Below are 18,873 nucleotides of genomic sequence, written 5' to 3' on the forward strand. Positions count from 1 at the left end.
CAGCCTTACAATAAAAGAATTACACAGGACACTTGGCGAAGCCCAGGATGAGTGGCAAGCTAGTAAACAATGAAGCTAGTAGGATTAAAGATAAAGGAGGAAACAGAAACCACATAGAAGAAAAGCAGTGGTGGATTTGAAAAGGAACCAAACAGACCTTCTAGAAAAGAAAAATATAGTCCATGAACTGAGAAACTTGATGGATATGTTACAGGGTAGATGCACATAGCTAAAGACAAAAAGGTTAAGGAGTATTAAAAATAGGTACAGAGAGAGCACAGTGGAATTATCATATGAGGAAAACCAGCATATATCTAGAAGGATATTTAATATTTTATGAAATACTGATAGAGGTTTTATAGACTTGACAGAAAGCACAAATCTTCAGATTTGAGGAAGGGCACTGAGACCTGAGGAGGATGGAATAAAAATAAATTTACTATTAATGATAGACAATCTGGAATGGCAAAGACAAAGGAAAAATATTGAAAATAGCCTAAGAAAGGGAAAGTTCAGAATACTTACAAAGGAACAAGAACTGCAGGACTTTCAACAATCACTATAAAAGCCAGAGGACAGCAGTGCCTCAAATTCTATACCCAGCTAAACTATCATCCAGTGTGAGAGTCATGGATGTTTTTAGACCAAGACTAAGAGTGTTTACAGGCTTAGTCCTTTACCCAAAGAATGAACGTTATTCAGGATGAGCTCAACTGAACCTAAGAGGAAGGAGTGAGGTGCAAGAAGTGTTGGTGAGGAAAGAAGTTGGTGAGCAAGTTGGTAGATCTCAAAATACTCGTGACAGTAAAGATAACAATAATTGGAGACTTAAAATCAAGAGTGTATCTAAGCACTAGGAAGCAGTTCCAACATCTCTCTCTCTCTCTCTCTCTCTCTCTCTCTCTCTCTCTCTCTCTCTGTGTGTGTGTGTGTGTGTGTGTGTGTAGCTCATAGCATTTAAAGCCTTTTGTAATTGGGGGACTTTGCTAAATGAGGTATGCCTATAAAAAGTAGTTAAGCTAGCCACTTATATAAAACTTTCAAATAAGAAGAGGGGGAAAATGGAGAATTTAAAAATCCAATAGAAGATAGGAAAGAAAAAACAAAAGGCAATGGAAACATTAAAAATAAAACTTACCAGTTAAAAACATAGACTCAAAATGTAAAATTATATGCCACTTATAAGAGTTATGTCTAATACAGAATCATAAAAATGATGAAGATATTAAAAAGATAAAAGTAGGGCTATGTTAACCAAAGGTTTCCTGAGGATGGCTATAATAATATCAGATAAAACAATCTTTTAGACAGAATTGTTGCTTAGTGATATATGGACCAAATGATGTAATAAAACTGAAGTTGGGAGTGCATTCAGCCCCATCATTTCCCATATTATCAACTCAACTTGACAGAATTACTAAAAGCTATTTGACAAATGCAAAGTCTTTGAGTCTAGTAGATAAACATACTAAAAATATGAACAACAAAATCAACAAACTTGATCAAATGGGCACTTAAAAATAAAACTCTGCCATGAACGTAGACTAAGCACGTTCTTACTAAGCATCTGTGGACCATCTCCAGGAAGCTGACTCTGCGGAGCATATCTCAGTGGCTTCAAAGAATTGTCACCACACAGACCATGTTCTGTGACAACAGTGCAATTAAAGCACACTTTAAATAACTCATAGCTAAAAATGTCATAAGATACATTACACGATATTTGGGTCTGACTAATGATGTGAAGATTAATTTATTGGATGGCTAAAGAAGAGTGGAAGGAAAATTTTACACTTAATGCGTACATAGAAAAGGAAAAAGATATAAAATGAATTAACTACTGAAGTTGGAAAAAGCATCAGGATAGATGAATAGACAATTACAGAAGGGGCACCCCAATGACGAGCAATATTCTAAAGAATGTGGAAGCTCACGAGGAAGTCATAAGATGCGAACTAAAACAATAGTGCAGAACTATTTTATGTCCATCAGATTGGCAAATATTTTAAAGCCCTCAAACACCAAATTCCAGCACAGCTGTAGGGAAGCACTTTAATTCAGATACTGCTAGTGAAATACAAATTGTTTCAAGCACTTTTGAGGCTCAGATCAATGAAAGATTTCAAGACTCTATGACACCACATCTGGTTAAATATTTTTTCCCCCCTTCCAACTTTTATTTTAGGTTCAGGGGTACATGTACAGGTTTGTGACTTGGGTAAATTGTGTGTCATGGGGGTTTGGTGTACAGATTATTTTGTCACCCTGATAATGAGCATAGTACTCAATAGGTAGTTTTTTAGTCCCCACCCTCCTCCTACCTTCAGTCCTCCAGGAGACCCTGATGTCTGTTGTTCCCTTCTTTATGTCCATGTGTACTCAATGTTTTACTCCCACTTATAAGTAAGAATATGAGGTATTTGGGGTTTTGTTCCTGTGTTATTGTGCTTAGGGTAATGGCCTCCAGCTGCATCTATGTTGCTGCAAAGGATATAATTTTTCTTAATGGCTGCATTGTATTCCATGGTGTATAGGTACCACATTTTCTTTATCCAGTCATGTGTGTACTTTTGAGAGACTCTTGTATATGCACAGGACAAGATATCTATATAGGTGGTCTTTAAATATTATAATAGCAATAATGTAGAAATAGCTTACTATCCTTCAACTGGGAAATGGATAAGGAAATTGTGGTTTGTTTGTATAATGTACCATTCTATTACACAGTAATTAAAAATAAATGTTGCACATCAACCAACATAGATGGATGAAATGAAGCAACTAAAAAATAGGACCTTTCAGGAAAAATTTCTAAAAACGTAAAATAATACAAATATGCATTGGAATAATGCATACAAGTTCTCTGGAGCAGAAGAAACAAGAGTAGGTTTTGGTTGCATTCTAGAATTTTTTTTAAGTGTTCAAAGTAAAATATGGGAAAATTAATGTCAAATCTCGATACGTTTTGTTCATGGTTACCGTTTGATAGCTGTATTTTTCTGTATGTTTGCAGCATTTTAGCATTTAACCTTTTTAAATCAAAAAATACTGAAAAAACAGGCAAAAAGATATGGGAGATATGAATTTTGAAAGCAAAAAGGTTATGTTATTGTTATTTGAAGAAGATGTTATCTATGTAGAAAATCCAAGGCAATCAACTCAGAAACCGTTATAACTAAGATAGCTGAGTAAAGTGGCAAGATCTTTAAAAACTTGCAGGTGGGATTAATTTAATGATTTTGAGATGAGAGGATCATTCTGGCTTATCTGGGTAGGCCCAGTGTAACCACAGAGGTCCTTAGGAAACCGGGGCTGGAAGACTGGATTCAGCAGTAGATGTGGCAATGGAAGCAGAGGTTGGAGTGATGCAGTGGGGAGCCACTGGCCAAGGAAAGAGGGGGCCCCTAATGTTACTGAAACACCAGGGTTTGGTCTAGGTCCTGCTGCTCACCACACGGAAAGCCAATCACTGAGACAAAAATTATTGCCAAGAAAGAAGGCTTTAATCCAGTGATGCAGCTGAGGAGATGAGGTCTGCCTCAAATTCATCTCCCTAACTGACTAAAATGAGGGCTTTATATAGCAGGGAAGAAATGTAGCTATGTATGGGAAAACAGGAACATGGAAGGGGTAAAGAAGCCATCATGATGATTGAGGGCCTGGTGTCTTATTGTCTCGATGTGATATGATGATCTTGTGAGTTTCAATTCTTTGATACTTTTTTAAGAGGTCCTTTTCTGAGGAAGGGTCAATTTCTATATTTATCCAAAAGAAATGTCTATGGCAGGGGTCCTCAACCTCCTGGCTATGGACTGGTTACTGGCGCGTGGCCTGTTAGGAACTGGGCTACACAGCAGGAGGTGAGCAGAGGGTGAGCAAGTGAGGCTTCATCTGTATTTGCAGCCACTCCCCATCAGTTACATGACCACCTGAGCTCCACCTCCTGTCAGATCAGCAGCAGCATTAGAGTCTCATAGGAGTACAAACCCTATTGTGAACTGCACATGTGCGGGGTCTAGGGTGTGCGTTTGTGAGAGTCCATCTTAGGAGCAGCCCACTCACTCCCCATTCTGGGTGCTTTAAGACCCCGTGTGCCCCCTAGTGTGTGAGCGCGGGACTGCTTCTGTCTGCTCTGGACAAAGCCTTCAGCTGCCCTCAGCACCGTAACTTCTGTTCTGTTTACAGGACAGTGATTAGCTTGGTTTGGGGATGTCCATGTTTTGTCACACATCTTCTTTTTATATTTTACTTCTGTGGCTCTGTGCTTAATGATGTGGCAGGCGGGGAGGAGGGACTTCCTGAGCGTGAATTTACATCATTTCGACCAGCCCAGGTTAGATGTAGTGTTGGAAAGAGAAGCACAGTTGATCCTCATCATTTGCAGATTCCGTATTTGTGAGTTCACCTAATACCTAAAGTCTATTTGTAACCCCCAGATCAATACTCGTGGTGCTTTTGTGGCTTTTCACAGACACACGCCCAAGGCAGTGAAAAATCTGTGTCCCAGCTGGTGTTGAACAAGGCGATGGTCGGCTTCCTGGCTTCTGCTCTCATACTGTGAACATGTGGCCTTTTCTTGGTCTATTTAGTACCACGTTTCTTGCATAGTTGGGCTTTTTGTTGGTGATTTTACTGTTTATGATGGCCCCCAGGCACAGCGCTGAAGTGGTCTGGTGTTCCTAAGTGCAAAAAGGCTGTGACGTGCCTTATGGAGAAAATCATGTGTGTGAGAGAAGCTTCGTTCAGGCATGAGTTATGAGGCTGTTGGCCATGGGTTCAATGTGAAGAAATCAACAGTACACATTGAATATGGTGTCTTTAAACAGAAACACACATAAACCAAGGTTACGTATTGGTTAGTTGATGAAAATATTATGACGAGAGGCTCGCAGGAATTTGACTCTGTGTTTCCCGTCGGAGCAGTGGTTCAGTATTCACTAATTCAGTGTTCCCTGTAGCATTCTGGGAGATAATTACCACAGATAACAAGAACCTATTTTAGTAGGTGACAGAAAATGGAAAACTTCCCTTGGAGGAGTTCCTAACGGAACCCCCCAGGTGGCCCTTCCCTCCAGCCCTCACTGAAGCTTGTTCTTTTGTGACCCCTCTTCTTGACAGGTTACTTTCTGAATTTTCTGGAGCCAGTAAACAATATCACCATTGTCCAAGGCCAGACGGCAATTCTGCACTGCAAGGTGGCGGGAAACCCACCCCCCAACGTGCGGTGGCTGAAGAACGACGCCCCGGTGGTGCAGGAGCCGCGGCGGATCATCATCCGGAAGACAGAATACGGCTCGCGACTGCGAATCCAGGACCTGGACACGACAGACACTGGCTACTACCAGTGCGTGGCCACCAACGGGATGAAGACCATTACCGCCACCGGCGTCCTGTTTGTGCGGCTGGGTGAGTCGGGCAGTGAAGTTGAAGTCGTGTGGGTTGGCAGATACGAAGGTTCCCAGCCACCGAGCAAGAGGTCCGGTTGCTATTTGAACACACGAGTCAGCACGCGGGGAGAGCAGTGAAACCATTCCCTAGGGCCTTCCCCGTGTGCCCCAGGGCACAGCTTGACCTGTTACCCATTTACTAGTAATAAAAGAAAATACGGCCAGGTGGTGGCTCACGCCTGTAATCCCAGCAGTTCGGCAGGCCGAGGCGGGCGGATCACGTGAGGTCTGGATTTTGAGACCAGCCTGGCCAACATGGCAAAACCCCCATCTCTACTAAAAATACAGAAATTAGCTGGGCGTGGTGGTGGGTACCTGTAATCCCAGCTACTCGGGAGGCTGAGGCAGGAGAATCGCTTGAACCTGGGAGGTGGAGGTTGCAGTGAGCCGAGATCGCGCCAGTGCACTCCAGCCTGGGTGACAAGAGTGAAACTCTGTCCCAAAGAAAAGAAAATAGGTGCAGATGGAGTGGTTTATAGACCGGGAGCCCAGAAGACAATCCCAGGCGCACACGGGGAGCCGAGGTGTTTATCAGGAAGGCCATGTGTTAGGAAGTCAGGCATCCGTGGGAGGGTGGCCACACTGCAGGATAACTGGGCAGGGTCCGAGGCTGGCCTGGCTGGGGTGGGGAGAGAGCTGAGCGCGATGACCAGAGATTCTGAATCTCTGTGCTCGTCACACCTGGTGAAGGAATTAAGTGGCAGGAAGGAATGTGTCCCCTTCATCCCAGCCGTGAAAAGCCCCCAGGCAGTGAACGTCCCGGTCATGCCACCCAGGCCCACGCCATCCGATCACAAGTGGTAAAACAGATTCTGTGTGTAAAGACTAGATGAGAAGAGAGAGAGTAAGGACGGCAAAAACTCCAAAAACAAAGATACCCTCAGTGTCAAAGCACCCCTTCCCTTGTTTGTGGTTTCCAGCCTTGCTGACGTAACCACGAGCGGAGCCTGAGGCCCGAGGACAGCTGCCCCCCAGTGAGCCCGCTGGCTTCGGCCTGTTTGCCACTGGCCTGATTTGAAGAAGGTCGTATTCCAAATCATGGAGTATTAATAACTCGTCTTTTTGTTTCCTCTTTTTAGGTCCAACGCACAGCCCAAATCATAACTTTCAGTAAGTATCTATATCCCCCAAACCATGTTCTGCTGCTCTGAGGGTTTTTGTTATGTAAGAATCTGGGTTTTAAATCCTGCCAGCTCATGTCTTTGCCGAATTTGCTAGAAGTTGGCTGGGTTTCATACAGGGATGGCCACGTGCTTGCTTAGGGTTGGGAAACGTTTACATTTTCCATGTTTCTTGTACAGAAAAAATGTCAGACAACCAAAAATGGTTAATTTCTTTCTGTGATCATGACTTTACACGGGGCTACTGAGAGGAGTATAAATATACAGGCCAGGGTGCCTGGGCACCAGGAAGGATCTCGGCTCATTAGTACGTTTGGAAACAGGGACATAATTCACTCTGAAATCCCAGCACCACCAGCTGCAGTTAATGAATGTGTGCCCCTGAGCCTTGGGCCACCCTGTGACAGTGGGCGGGGGTCTCAACCCCACCTTGCAGATGAGGAGACCGAGGCTCACAGCCAGGCTTACACTCCTTCGAGAGCTGCTGGCAGCAGTGGCTTTGAACTCAGGCCTCTGCTTTCCCAGCACGAGGTTGTCCACTGTGGCCAGGCTGTCTTGGGAGTGTCCCCTCTGAACGGCCCACGTTCTCCCATCGTGTACACAGAGGAGTGCTCATTCGTTGCCTGTGTTTGAGCTGAGCAGTGACTGTCCAGGTCTCCTGCGTTTCCTCCTCAGGCCTATTGGAGAGCAGTGCTTGGTGAAGTGGTGGGTAAAGTGTGCAGTGTTGGCTGATTTCTGTTTCCCTGGGCCTCGTATCCATTATCCACCCATGGTGTGCTGCTGCAGGCTCGGCAGGGCTGCGACCTATCTCAGCAGACATCAGCAGCTTGCTTACAGAGGGCAGATTTTCTTTTTAGCCAGGCCTGGCTCTTTCACCCAGACTGGAGTGCAGTGGCACAATCACAGCTTACTGCAGTCTTGCACTCCTGGGCTCAAGCCATCCTCCCCCTTTCAGCCTCCCAAGTAGCTGGGACTATAGGCACGTGCCACCACACACCCAGATAATTTTTTTCTTATATTTGTAGAGATGGGGTCTCACTATGCTGTCCAGACTGGTCACAAAGTCTTGCCTCGAGCAATCCTCCCGCCTCACCCTCCCAAATCACTGGGATTGTAGGTGTGTGCCACCACACCTGACCTAGAGGGAAGATACTTGGGAAGATTCTGTGCTAAGCAATAGTGATGGAGCATTTTTCCTTAATAATCCTTTAGACACAGAGTAAGGAAAGAAGAAATTGCATCATGAGCACAATTATGGGGCTTTGGAAAAGGCATATAAGTCATTTCAAAAGTCAAACTACTGTTTCCGCTTATTTTATATTTATGTATTTTATTTCAGTTATTTTATTTTTCAAGACAGAGTCTCGCCCTGTCACCCAGGCTGGAGTGCAGTGGTGCAATCTCCACTCACTGCAACCTCTGCCTGCCAAGTTCAGGCAGTTCTCGTGTCTGAGCCTCCCAAGTAGCTGGAATTACAGGTGCGCACCACCACGCCCAGCTAATGTTTGTATTTTTAGTAGAGACGGGGTTTCACGATGTTGGCCAGACTGGTCTTGAACTCCTGACCTCAAGTGATCCATCCACCTTGGCCTCCCAAAGTGCTGAGATTACAGGCATGAGCTGTTGCACCTGGCCTATATTTGTGTATTTTATAAATAAAACTTTTATAGTTCATTTATATATATTTACATAAATATCTTATGTAACTAGATAATATATTGTAAATATAGAACATACAGAGCTATAATTAAATATTGAATATATTCATGTATTTATATACAAATTGTAAATTTATATATATATTTATATAAATTATTTCACAATATTTTTACATTGACTTTCTTCTCATTTTAAGTTACGGATTTAATCCACACATTGATGTAAATGACTGGGGCAGTTTCGGAAAGTCCTGCCTGACCTCCCATACTTCCAGGCCTCCCACCTCCCTTGTCATGAAGGTAAATCATCCAGGGAGTTTCTAGGCACTCAGTACATACATACATCTACTCAAGGAAATCCATCTTAAGAAAACAATCAACTTGAAAAAAGGTGTAAAAGAACAGAAATTACTCAGTATTACTGAGGCAATGAAGAAATGCGCTTACCTATACACGATCAGTGAGAAATTTCTGGAGTGCTATTTGACAATAAACATAAAACTATTTTTAAAAAGAAATACCTCTTAACAGTTTTATGTACTTTTTTACTACTTGACATGTTTAGTTAACCATTCATAGAAATCTTTCCATCTCAGTGTGTTTGAAGTTTCCAGATGCTCTCTTTCCCTCTTTCTGGACTCATGTGCAGAGCATGTGACTGTTCCATCCCGATGGGCATTCCTATCAGGGAAGCCTCATCCCAGCCACTCGTGCCACCGCGTCTCCCTGCCCTGGCCCTGAGACCTGTGGCTGGGTTTCTCTAGGAGAGATTCTGAAGAGGAAAAGCTGCAGGGGCACAGGCACCCCCTTTTTATAACTGATACTGCAAATTGGCCATTCATAGGTAACCTTCCCGACACAACGGCAAAGGACCCATTTCTCCTTATCTTCCATAAGATGACTTCCAAACTTGTTAACTTCCACCACTGGAAGGATGGAAAATGAATAAGTGACCCGCTTTGTTCTCCATTTCCCTGGTTACTAGTGAGGCTGAGCATGTGGACACATGTTGCTTGGCACTCATGTCTCCTCTTTGTCAATTGCCACTTCATATTCTTTGCTCGTTTTTCCTTTACATTGTTTCTTAATGAATTTTGATAATTCTTTATGTCTTATTTCTTGATCATATAGACATTAAAACTTTTACAAATGAATAATTTGTTTTTCATGTTGTGTCTTGTTAAAGAATATCCTAATTTCCTTGAAAAATTCTGACGATAGTTTGATTGGAATGACAATGAATGTTTAGGTCAGTTTGATGAGAATTAATATCTAAATTGAATTTTCTCATTAAGGACTACTTTGCTTTGTGTTCCAAGGTGTTTTCTTTTTCTTAACATTTTATAATGAAAAATTTCAAACATACAGTTGAAATAATTTAATAGTGGGTTCCTATAGACTCACCAACTAGATGCTAGCATTTACATTTTACTGTGCTAACTTTATCACTTATCGTTCCAACCAGCCTCCATCTATCCATCAATCAAATTTTTCGTTCATTTCACTGAGTTGCAGATACTTGTACATTTACCCTGAAATACTTCAGCATGTGTATCATTAATGAGATTGCAGTATCTGTGTATGATTTTTGCTGCTTCTTCTTCAGTTAAAATTTGCATACCAATGAAATGCACACGTCTTAAGTATAGCACTAATAAGGTCTGACAAATGCATACATCTCTGCGATCCAAACACCCTGTCCAGGTACAGAATCTCTGTCACGCCTGCAGGTTCTGTCGTGCAACTTCCTAGCCAACTCCCTTCTACCCCAGGCATCCACTATTCTGATTTTTTAAGTAATGGATTAGTTTTCCTGTTATTAAACATCACAGAAATGAAATCCTTCAGCATGTAGCCACTTAAGCCTGGTATCCTTTTAGCACAGTGCTTTTGAGATTCATCTGTGTTGTACACATATCCGAAGGTTATAGCTGTTTATTGCTGAATAGTATTTCACTGTATGAACACACTAGGTGGTTGGTGGACACCTAAGCAGATTCCAGGCTTGACTAGTATGAATAAAGTTCCTTGTGTAGGAATACTCTATACAAGTTTTTTGTGGACATGTATTTTCATTTCTGTTAGTGTTACCTAGGCACAGAACTGCTGGATTATAGGGCATGTGTGTGCTTAATTTTTAAGACATTCCTGGACCTTCTCCTAAACTCTTTTTACCTCCACCCACAGTGTGGGAGACACGTGATCACTCCACATATTTCCCAACATCGGTGCGGTAAGCCTTTTTAAGTGCAGCTATTCCAGTGTATGCAGTGATTCAAGTGACTTTTATATCATTCCAGCCTTTTGAAAGAGTAATTTTTACTAGTGATTTATACATTTTCAAGTAAATATATTTAAAGCTGTAAAGTTTCCTCTGAATACCATCTCCCTGCTTCCACCACGCATTTAGGCTTTTGTTGTTTGATACTGTTTTCTGACTTCTGTTGCATTATTATTAGGGAATATGGGCTGTTTATGTTTTACTCTTGATTATTTATTGAGATGTTTCTTTGTAACCAGTGAGACATGGTCAATTTTTGTGAATCTTGCCTATTGTTTCAAAAATAAGTATGCTTTGATGTGGCTGCACATTTCTTGACTCATCTATGAGATTGAGTATAAGTATGTTATTAAAAGTATCTTTTTTTTTTTTTGAGACGGAGTCTTGCTCTGCTGCCCAGGCTGGAGTGCACTGGTGCCATCTCTGCTCACTGCAAGCTCCGCCTCCCGGGTTCACGCCATTCTCCTGCCTCAGCCTCCTGAGTAGCTGGGACTACAGGCGCCCGCCACCATGGCTGGCTAATTTTTTTGTATTTTTAGTAGAGACGGGGTTTCACTGCATTAGCCAGGATGGTCTCAATCTCCTGACCTCGTGATCCACCTGCCTCGGCCTCCCAAAATGCTGGAATTACAGGCATGAACCACTGCGCCTGGCCAAAAGTATCTGTATTTTTTTTGTCCACATGGGTACCAGATACCTGAGGATTTGTGAAAGTCACCCACACTCATTCTGGATTTGCTAGTTTCTATTAGCTATCTATTGTTAAGGTTATACAGGTTTTTGTGGGGTTTTTCGGTTTCTTTTTACAGTCCCTTTTAATGCTTTTTGCCTTGAATTCAGTTTTGCCTAACAATAATAGAGTTCATGTGCAGAGCATGTGACTGTTCCATCGTGATGGGCATTCCTATGCTTTTTAAATTTGCATTTGCCGGGAACCTTTTTTATGATTCCTGTCCCACTCTTTAGTTTTTCACCTTTCTGTGTTCTGTTTTATGTAGGTCTCCTGTCAATGATGTATAACTAGACTTTTTTGGGAGGTTGATGTGGAAGACTTTCCAGTCTGAAAGTCCATGTTCATACATGTAGGTTAAATTCATTTTAACTAATACACAGTATTCCATTCTGTGAGTCAGTTTCCACTTTAATCTTGCATTGGCTGCTGAGTGAAGGTTAGTTCTTTTCGCTGATAGGGACCCTCTTATAGTGACTGTCCATCTCATGTCTCTTTGTCCCTGTGGGCGAAAGTCCTCCAGGGACAGAGATCAGGAAGCAGGTTTACAGGTGTGCATCACCCACCTCTCCCAGGAATGGCCAGATTGCCCTCTGTGATGGCCAAGTCATTCATAGCCTCACGTGAGTTGTTATTTCCTCATGTTTTCCAGCACATGGTATTATCAGAACTTAAAATGTTGCCAGCATCTTAGGTGTCAAATAGTAATTTTACATTACATTTCACCAGTAAATAGTGAGGTCGAGCATCATTTTGTCGTTTTAAAAGCCATTGCATTGCCTGTGTGTATCCAGCCTATCCTCATTATTTGCAGATTCCATATTTGCAGATGTGCTTATTCACTAAACTTCGTGTCCCCCAAATCAACACGCGTGATGTTTTCATGGTCATTCTTGGACACGCACAGAGTGGAGAAAACCTGAGCTCCCTGACACATGTTTCCAGCTGAGACCGAAGGAAACAACGCCACCTTCTTGTTCTAGTCCTCATGCTGCGAACACGCATCCTTTCTGTCTACTTAGTGTCACTATTTGTGTCACTATTTTTCCTATTTGTGTGCTTTCTGTTGGTGATTTTGCTGTGGTGAATGACTCCTAGGCGTGGCGCTGAAGTGCTATCTGGTGTCCCAAGTGCAGGGAGCTGTGATGTGCTTTACGGAGAAGACGCGTGTTAGAGGCTGTGCCTTTTCCACGAATCAGTAATATAGATGTCTTTAACCAAAAATGTACATAAAACAAGGTGTGTATTGATTGGTTGAAGCAAATGTTGTAACCAGGGGCTCTCAGAAAGCTAACTCTGTGAACAGTGGCTCAATATTCACTAACTCAGTGTTTGTCTTGACATTATAGAAAATAACTATGGCAGATAACTCAAATAGACTGCACTTTGTCCATGTTTTTGTTAGAATATATGTTTTTCAGTCAGGTGTGGTGGCTCACGCCTGTAATCGCAGCACTTTGGGAGGCCAAGGCGACTGGATCACCTGAGATCAGGAATTTGAGACCAGCCTGGCCAACATCGTGAAACCCGGTCTCTACTAAAAATATAAAAATTAGCCGGGCATGGTGGTGCACGTCTGTAATTCCAGCTACTCAGAAGGCGGAGACAGGAGAATTGATTGAACCCAGGAGGTGGAGGTTGCAGTGAGCCAAGATTATGGCACTGCACATCACTGGGCGACAGAGCAATACTTAGTCTCAAAAAAAAAACAAAAAAAGGAATATTTGTTTTTCTTGCTTTATAAGAGTTTCAAAATAATTTCTAGATATATGCCTTTCCATAGTTATTACTCCATCTAGAATTTATGTTTATGCTGGTATAAACTAGTATTCTACTATGATGTTTTTCTCTACAGATGGCCTGGAGTCTTGGCATCATCTAATGAATGACCTAATCTGTAGTCATTAAATTTAGTATCAGCCCTGCCCTATGTGAAATTTCTGTAGATGTAGGTCTGCTTATAGGCTGTTTTGTCCCTATAGCTTCTGTTCCTGGACTAATTCCACAGTATTCTAACAGTGCAGCTTTGTAAAGTTATCTGTCCATATGTGGGGAACGATGCCCTCCTCTACTGCTGTGGACCGAAGTGTTTCCCACCAAATTCATGTGGTGACAGAGCCTGTACTGGAGACAGGACCTTTGCCAGGTGATTAAGGTTAAATAAGGTCATAAGGGTGGAGCCCTGACCTAAGAGAACTGTACAAGAGGAAGAGACATAGAGATCTCAGGTGCCATCTGGAAGGCAGGAGGAGAACCCCCACCAGGAGCCAAATTGGCTGGCACCTTGATGTTGGACTTCCAGCCTCCAGAGTGTGAGAAAAAACATTTCTGTTGCTTAAGCCACCCAGTCTATGGTATTAGTTATGGCAGCCTGAGCTGATGATTGACCCACCTTATTACCATACCATTTTTCTAAATTGTCTTTCCTGTTATTTGCCTTGTACTTTTCCTTGTGAATTTTATGTCTTTGTATTGGAATTGAATAGAAGTTTGATTGATTAGGAGAGAACTGATGCTGCTGTTTCTAGTTTGTAGTTTGATATTTCTTTAAGTTGTCTGTGTGCTTTTCTTATTTTTTTTCTTTTCTTTCTTTGGAGATGGAGTTTCGCTCTTGTCGCCCAGGCTGGAGTGCAATGGCACCATCTTGGCTCACTGCAACCTCCGCCTCCCAGGTTCAAGAGATTCTCTGCCTCAGCCTCCTGAGTAGCTGGGATTACAGATGCCTGCCACCACGCCTGGCTGATTTTTGTATTTTTAGTAGAGGCCGGGTTCTACCATGCTGGTCAGTCTGGTCTCCTGACCTCAGGTGATCCACGTGCCTCGGCCTCCCAAAGTGCTGGGATTGCAGGTGTGAGCCACCACGCCCGGCCTCTGTGCCCTTTGCAATATGGTTTTAGAATTTTCTCCATGACGACCCGGCACGCCTTTCTTAAGTATGTTTCCAGGTGGTTCATTGATTCTGCTAATGATACTGATATCTGTCTCTCCAAAATTTTATTTTTAAATTGTGTGCTAGTGGTAGTTGAGAAAGGCATTAAATTTTAGATACAAATCTTATACCTACAACTTTGTTGAACTTTTTCATTTCATTATTTTTTCCTGAAGTATCTTTTGGATTTTTTTCTATGGGGGAATTAAAGTTTTCTACAAATACATTTTTCTATTCCCACCTTTATATATTAATAAAAATTATCTATATATACAACACAATGTTTTGATATATGTATACATTGTGGGATGGCTAAATCAAGTTAATGGACACATGCCTCACTTGACATACTCCTCATTTTCTTGTAGTGAAAACACTTAAAGTCTATTTTCTTCAGCAATTTTTTTTTTAGATGGTATCTTGCTCTGTCGCCCAGACTGGAGTGCAGTGGTGGCACAATCTCGGCTCACTGAAACCTCTGCCTCCCAGGTTCAAGCAATCCTTCTGCCTCAGTCTCCCGAGTAGCTGGGATTACAGGCGTGCACCACCACGCCTAGCTAATTTTTATATATATATATAGTATGTATGTGTGTGTGTGTGTGTGTGTGTGTGTGTGTGTGTGTGTATATGTTTTTTTTTTTTTTTTTTTTTTTAAGTAGAGACAGGGTTTCATCATGTTGGCCAGGCTGGTCTTGAACTCCTGACCCCAGGTGATCTCCAATACATTGTTATTCACTATAGTCATGTTGTAAAACCCATCTCTTCACTTAGTCCTCCTTCTAACTGAAATTTTGTATCCTTTAACCAACATCTCCCCAGTTCCACAGTCCCAGCCTCTGGTAACCACCACTGTGCTTTCTGGCAGAGGGCTTTTCCACGCGAGGACATTCTTTGACTTTGTAGTGCATAGTAGCAGCCCACTGGCTGTCATCTTTCTGCCGCCATGAGTCTCTTTTCCCCAGTGACCCCGACTGTGCTTCAGTAGACTGACTCTTCCCCCGCCCCGCCATAATGATGTGCTTATGATATCTCCGGACCATAACCAAACGAAGACAGAAGGAGAGAATCAGTGAGCTTAAAATAACAATCCATAGGTTCTCTGATTCTTTTTCTTGACCAGTTTATCCTATCAGTGGCACCTCTTTTGGGCCACTTCCATAGAAAATGCACAACAGTTAGCATTCTTCCGTTGTTGGTCAAGAGGTGTGTCCTCTCTGTATAAAGGGAGAGTTGAACAGCAAACAGTAGTATCGCCTTGGCTTAGCCCTGTGTGCAGTGTGACAGCAAGACACGGTACCGTGGATTCTCAGCCATGAACTCTGATGGTTGCTGACACAGGGCTTCCACTCACGGCTCTTCCTTGGGTGCTGTCCTGGCCCATCCACACGCGTGGGCGCTGTGGTGTGTGGGACTAAAGCTTGTGCATGTTGAGGGAGGTGGATATCCTTGAAGGTTAAAGGATTTACCACCGTAAGACATTGCTTTCCCTTCTATCCCTGTTAAATTGGGGGCGAGGAGGGTGTGTATATGGAGAACGAAGCTTGAAGAAAAGGTGGTGCCTCCACAGATGGAGTTTCCGAGGCCAGGGTTATCCAAGCTGACTCAGCAGCAGTGCTGGTTGTGCTTGGGGGTTAATGCTAAGCTGCCTGTCTCATATTTCATGTTTCCTGCTCTGCTGAGAAGTGGCACATTCAGATGAGTGTAGGCCCAAACACAGGTCCTGCTTCTCGCGGGAGGAAGGTGGTGGGGTGGGGAGTGCTGCCTTCGTGAAGTCAGAGCACCAGAGCCCTTGGCTGGCCTGTGTTGCTGCCCTGGACCCACCCCGTGGCCCACAGGTGTGTGCATGCATATTGTGCTTCTCACACACACACACACCTGCTCAAGGAAAGTGTGGTGTTCTTTTGAATAATGAAAAGTTGTGTTAATTATTGGCCTCTGGGAAATCACCTTCCTGGGGCCATGGCCCTGTTATTTTCTTATGGAAACAAGCATCAGTTAATTCCAAGACGTCAACCGTTCTCCATCCAGACGCTTGTGACCCGGGACTCCTTGTTTCCAAGTCTGACTTCTCCAGCCCCACATGTTCACCCACATAATGAGCCTCTCCATGGGGATGATTTGAAGGCACCTCTCGCCGAGTGTGTCTACATGGAATTCGGCCAGCTGCCAGCCCAGACTCCTTCCATTGCTATTTTGGGGGAGTTTTCATAAGTCTAGTTCAGCGTTTATCCTAATTACAGGAAAACAGCACTATAAAATTGAAAGTGCCAAGTAAGAAGCCGGTAATTAGAAATGACGTCAGCAGAAACCAAGCCAGGCCAGGCATGGTGGCTCAGGCCTGTAATCTCAGCACTTTGGGAGGCCAAGGCAGACCGATCACTTGAAGTCAGGAGATGGAGACCAGCCCGGCCAACTTGGTGAAACTCTCTCTCTACTAAAAATACAAACATTAGCTGGGTGTGGTGGCGTGCGCCTGTAATCCCAGGTGCTGGGAGGCTGATGCCCGAGCATTGCTTGAACCTGGGAGGTAGAAGTTGCAGTAAGCCGAGATCACACCACTGCACTCCAGCCTGGGCAACAGAGTAAGACTCCATGTTTAAAAAAAATAACAAAAATAAAAAAAAACCAAGCCGCCTTATTGCTGACAAACTTGGGCAAAAGGCTGACATTTGGCATTTGATAATAAAGCCCTCAGACCACCAACCTAATCAAGTTCAACTTAATTCAGACAGAGCTTGAAGGAGGGAAGCCAGTCTAATTTTTTTCTCAGTAACATCTTTTTATGATAAGTTCTATTTTCTAGAAAATACAACTTTCCTTAAGTCCCATAGTACAGAAACAGAATAAAAGCGAGAAACTGAATTTGCTTTAAGGTTATGTGATACGAGCAGTAGGTGACTAAGTAGGCAATCATCAATAAGGTAATTTGAGGATAGATACACACATCTAAATGCAGACTATAGGCCGGGCGCGGTGGGTTACTACTTTGTAACAAAACAATAGGGGAAAAATGTTAACTTCGTACACAATGTGTAGCTACATTTGAATTTTGACATGGATTCCTTTTCAACCTTAAAAAAGCCTTAGTTTCCTTTAAAGCTCCGTCATTATTAATACCTATGAAGGTTTATTCTCAGCATGTGTCATCTAGGGGAAGGCTGTGGATCCACCCCACCATCTTGCCAGTCTCGGTGGAGGAGCACCTTCCATCACAGTCTGCTGGCCCCTGCTTCTGTTTCTCCCCGATCTCCTACCCCTCTCCTGTTGCTTATCTTACCCAGGGTTGTCATTATTTTACATTATTATTATTATTGTTGTTGTTATTATTATTTGAGTCAGAGTCTTGCTCTGTCACCAGGCTGGAGTGCAATGGCACAATCTCTGCTCACTGCAGCCTCCGCCTGGGTTGAGCGATTCCCCTGCCTCAGCCTCCCGAGTAGCTGGGACTACAGGCGTGCACCACCACACCCAGCTAATTGTTTGTATTTCAGTAGAGATGGGGTTTCATCATGCTGACCAGGATGGTCTCGATCGCCTGACCTCGTGATCCACCCACCTCGGCCTCCCAAAGTGCTGGGATTACAGGCGTGAGCCACCGCTTCCGGCCGGGTTGTCATTTTTTAGCGCCCTCTCTCCTCCTTGACAGTCACTTCTTGGTGTAGAAGTTTCTTCTTCATCCATGTCCTCTCAGGCTTTGGATCAGTGCCTGGCAGCGTGAGGGCAGGGGATTTCCACACTGCGTTTCTGAAACGTGATGCTCCGCCAGCTGGGGAGCATGTCTACTGCACTTACGTTGCTGAAGGAATTTTATAGCTGCCAAATTCCGTCTCAGCCCTTTCCTTGCTTTCCCAGGGATTCACTTAACAGACTCTCTCCAGCTCTGTTCCTTGTCCAAGGCTCTAAATGTGCCAGATAAAGATAAAATATAATTGTTTGAAAATAGAAAGCAACTCCCACTTGTTTTCTCAGACAATTCAAAAGCAAAGATGCCATTTCCCAAGCACTTCTGTCTGGCTTTTTGGAGAGATATATATATATATCTTTTTTTTTTTTTTCTTTTGAGACAGAGTCTAGCTCTGCCACCCAGGCTGGAGTGCAGTGGCATATTCTCGGCTCACTGCAAGCTCCACCTCCCAGGTTCACGCCATTCTCCTACCTCAGCCTCCCCAGTAGTTGGGACTACAGGCACCTGCCACCACGCCCGGCTAATTTAGGTTTTGTATTTTTAGTAGAGACGGGGTTTCACCATGTTAGCCAGGATGATCGATCTCCTGGCCTCATGATCCGCCCGCTTCAGCTTCCCAAAGTGCTGGGATTATAGGCGTGAGCCACCACACGCAGCCTAGATATTGTCTATTCAGATTGAAAGCCCACGTCAGTGAGAGATGTGTAAGCGGGGTGTGATGGCGGGAGACTCCCCACCCCCTTGTCATCTTCCTTACACCCCCTTGCTCTCTCGGTCCTGTGGGCACCTGACCAGCGGCCGGGGAGAAGCCTGCAACAGGGGGAACAACCTTCTCTTCCTTGACTCTTGCAAGGTAGGAAAGAAATTGCTCACATTGGTGGCGTCATCCCAGGAGACTGAGCTGAATCTCATAGCTTAGGCATAGCTGACATTAATCCGATCAGGCAGGTCTTAATGATTTTTCCAGCAAGAGTGGACAAGCACCCGGAGCCCGCCTCCAGACAGGGGCATGTCCAGCACAT

General features: G+C 43.5%; 1 protein-coding gene across 4 annotated transcripts in view; it reads left to right on the forward strand.

Annotated features, from left to right (window-relative positions):
• LOC105498836 (receptor tyrosine kinase like orphan receptor 2) overlaps window positions 1–18,873 on the forward strand; it is a 219,246-nt gene that overhangs the window by 182,445 nt on the left and 17,928 nt on the right. For all 4 annotated transcript variants that reach the window (XR_011612326.1, XR_003013424.2, XM_011771189.3 and 1 more), the window contains exons 3-4: window positions 5,119–5,406; window positions 6,527–6,557. Coding sequence is in view for 2 of the 4 variants with exons in the window: in XM_011771189.3 (XP_011769491.2) it covers window positions 5,119–5,406; window positions 6,527–6,557 (319 nt within the window). In the remaining 2 variants the exon portion in view is untranslated. The remainder of the gene's footprint in view (window positions 1–5,118; window positions 5,407–6,526; window positions 6,558–18,873) is intronic.

The sequence above is a fragment of the Macaca nemestrina genome, chromosome 14, assembly GCF_043159975.1.
Source record: "Macaca nemestrina isolate mMacNem1 chromosome 14, mMacNem.hap1, whole genome shotgun sequence".
NCBI classification, from domain to species: Eukaryota; Metazoa; Chordata; class Mammalia; order Primates; family Cercopithecidae; genus Macaca; species Macaca nemestrina.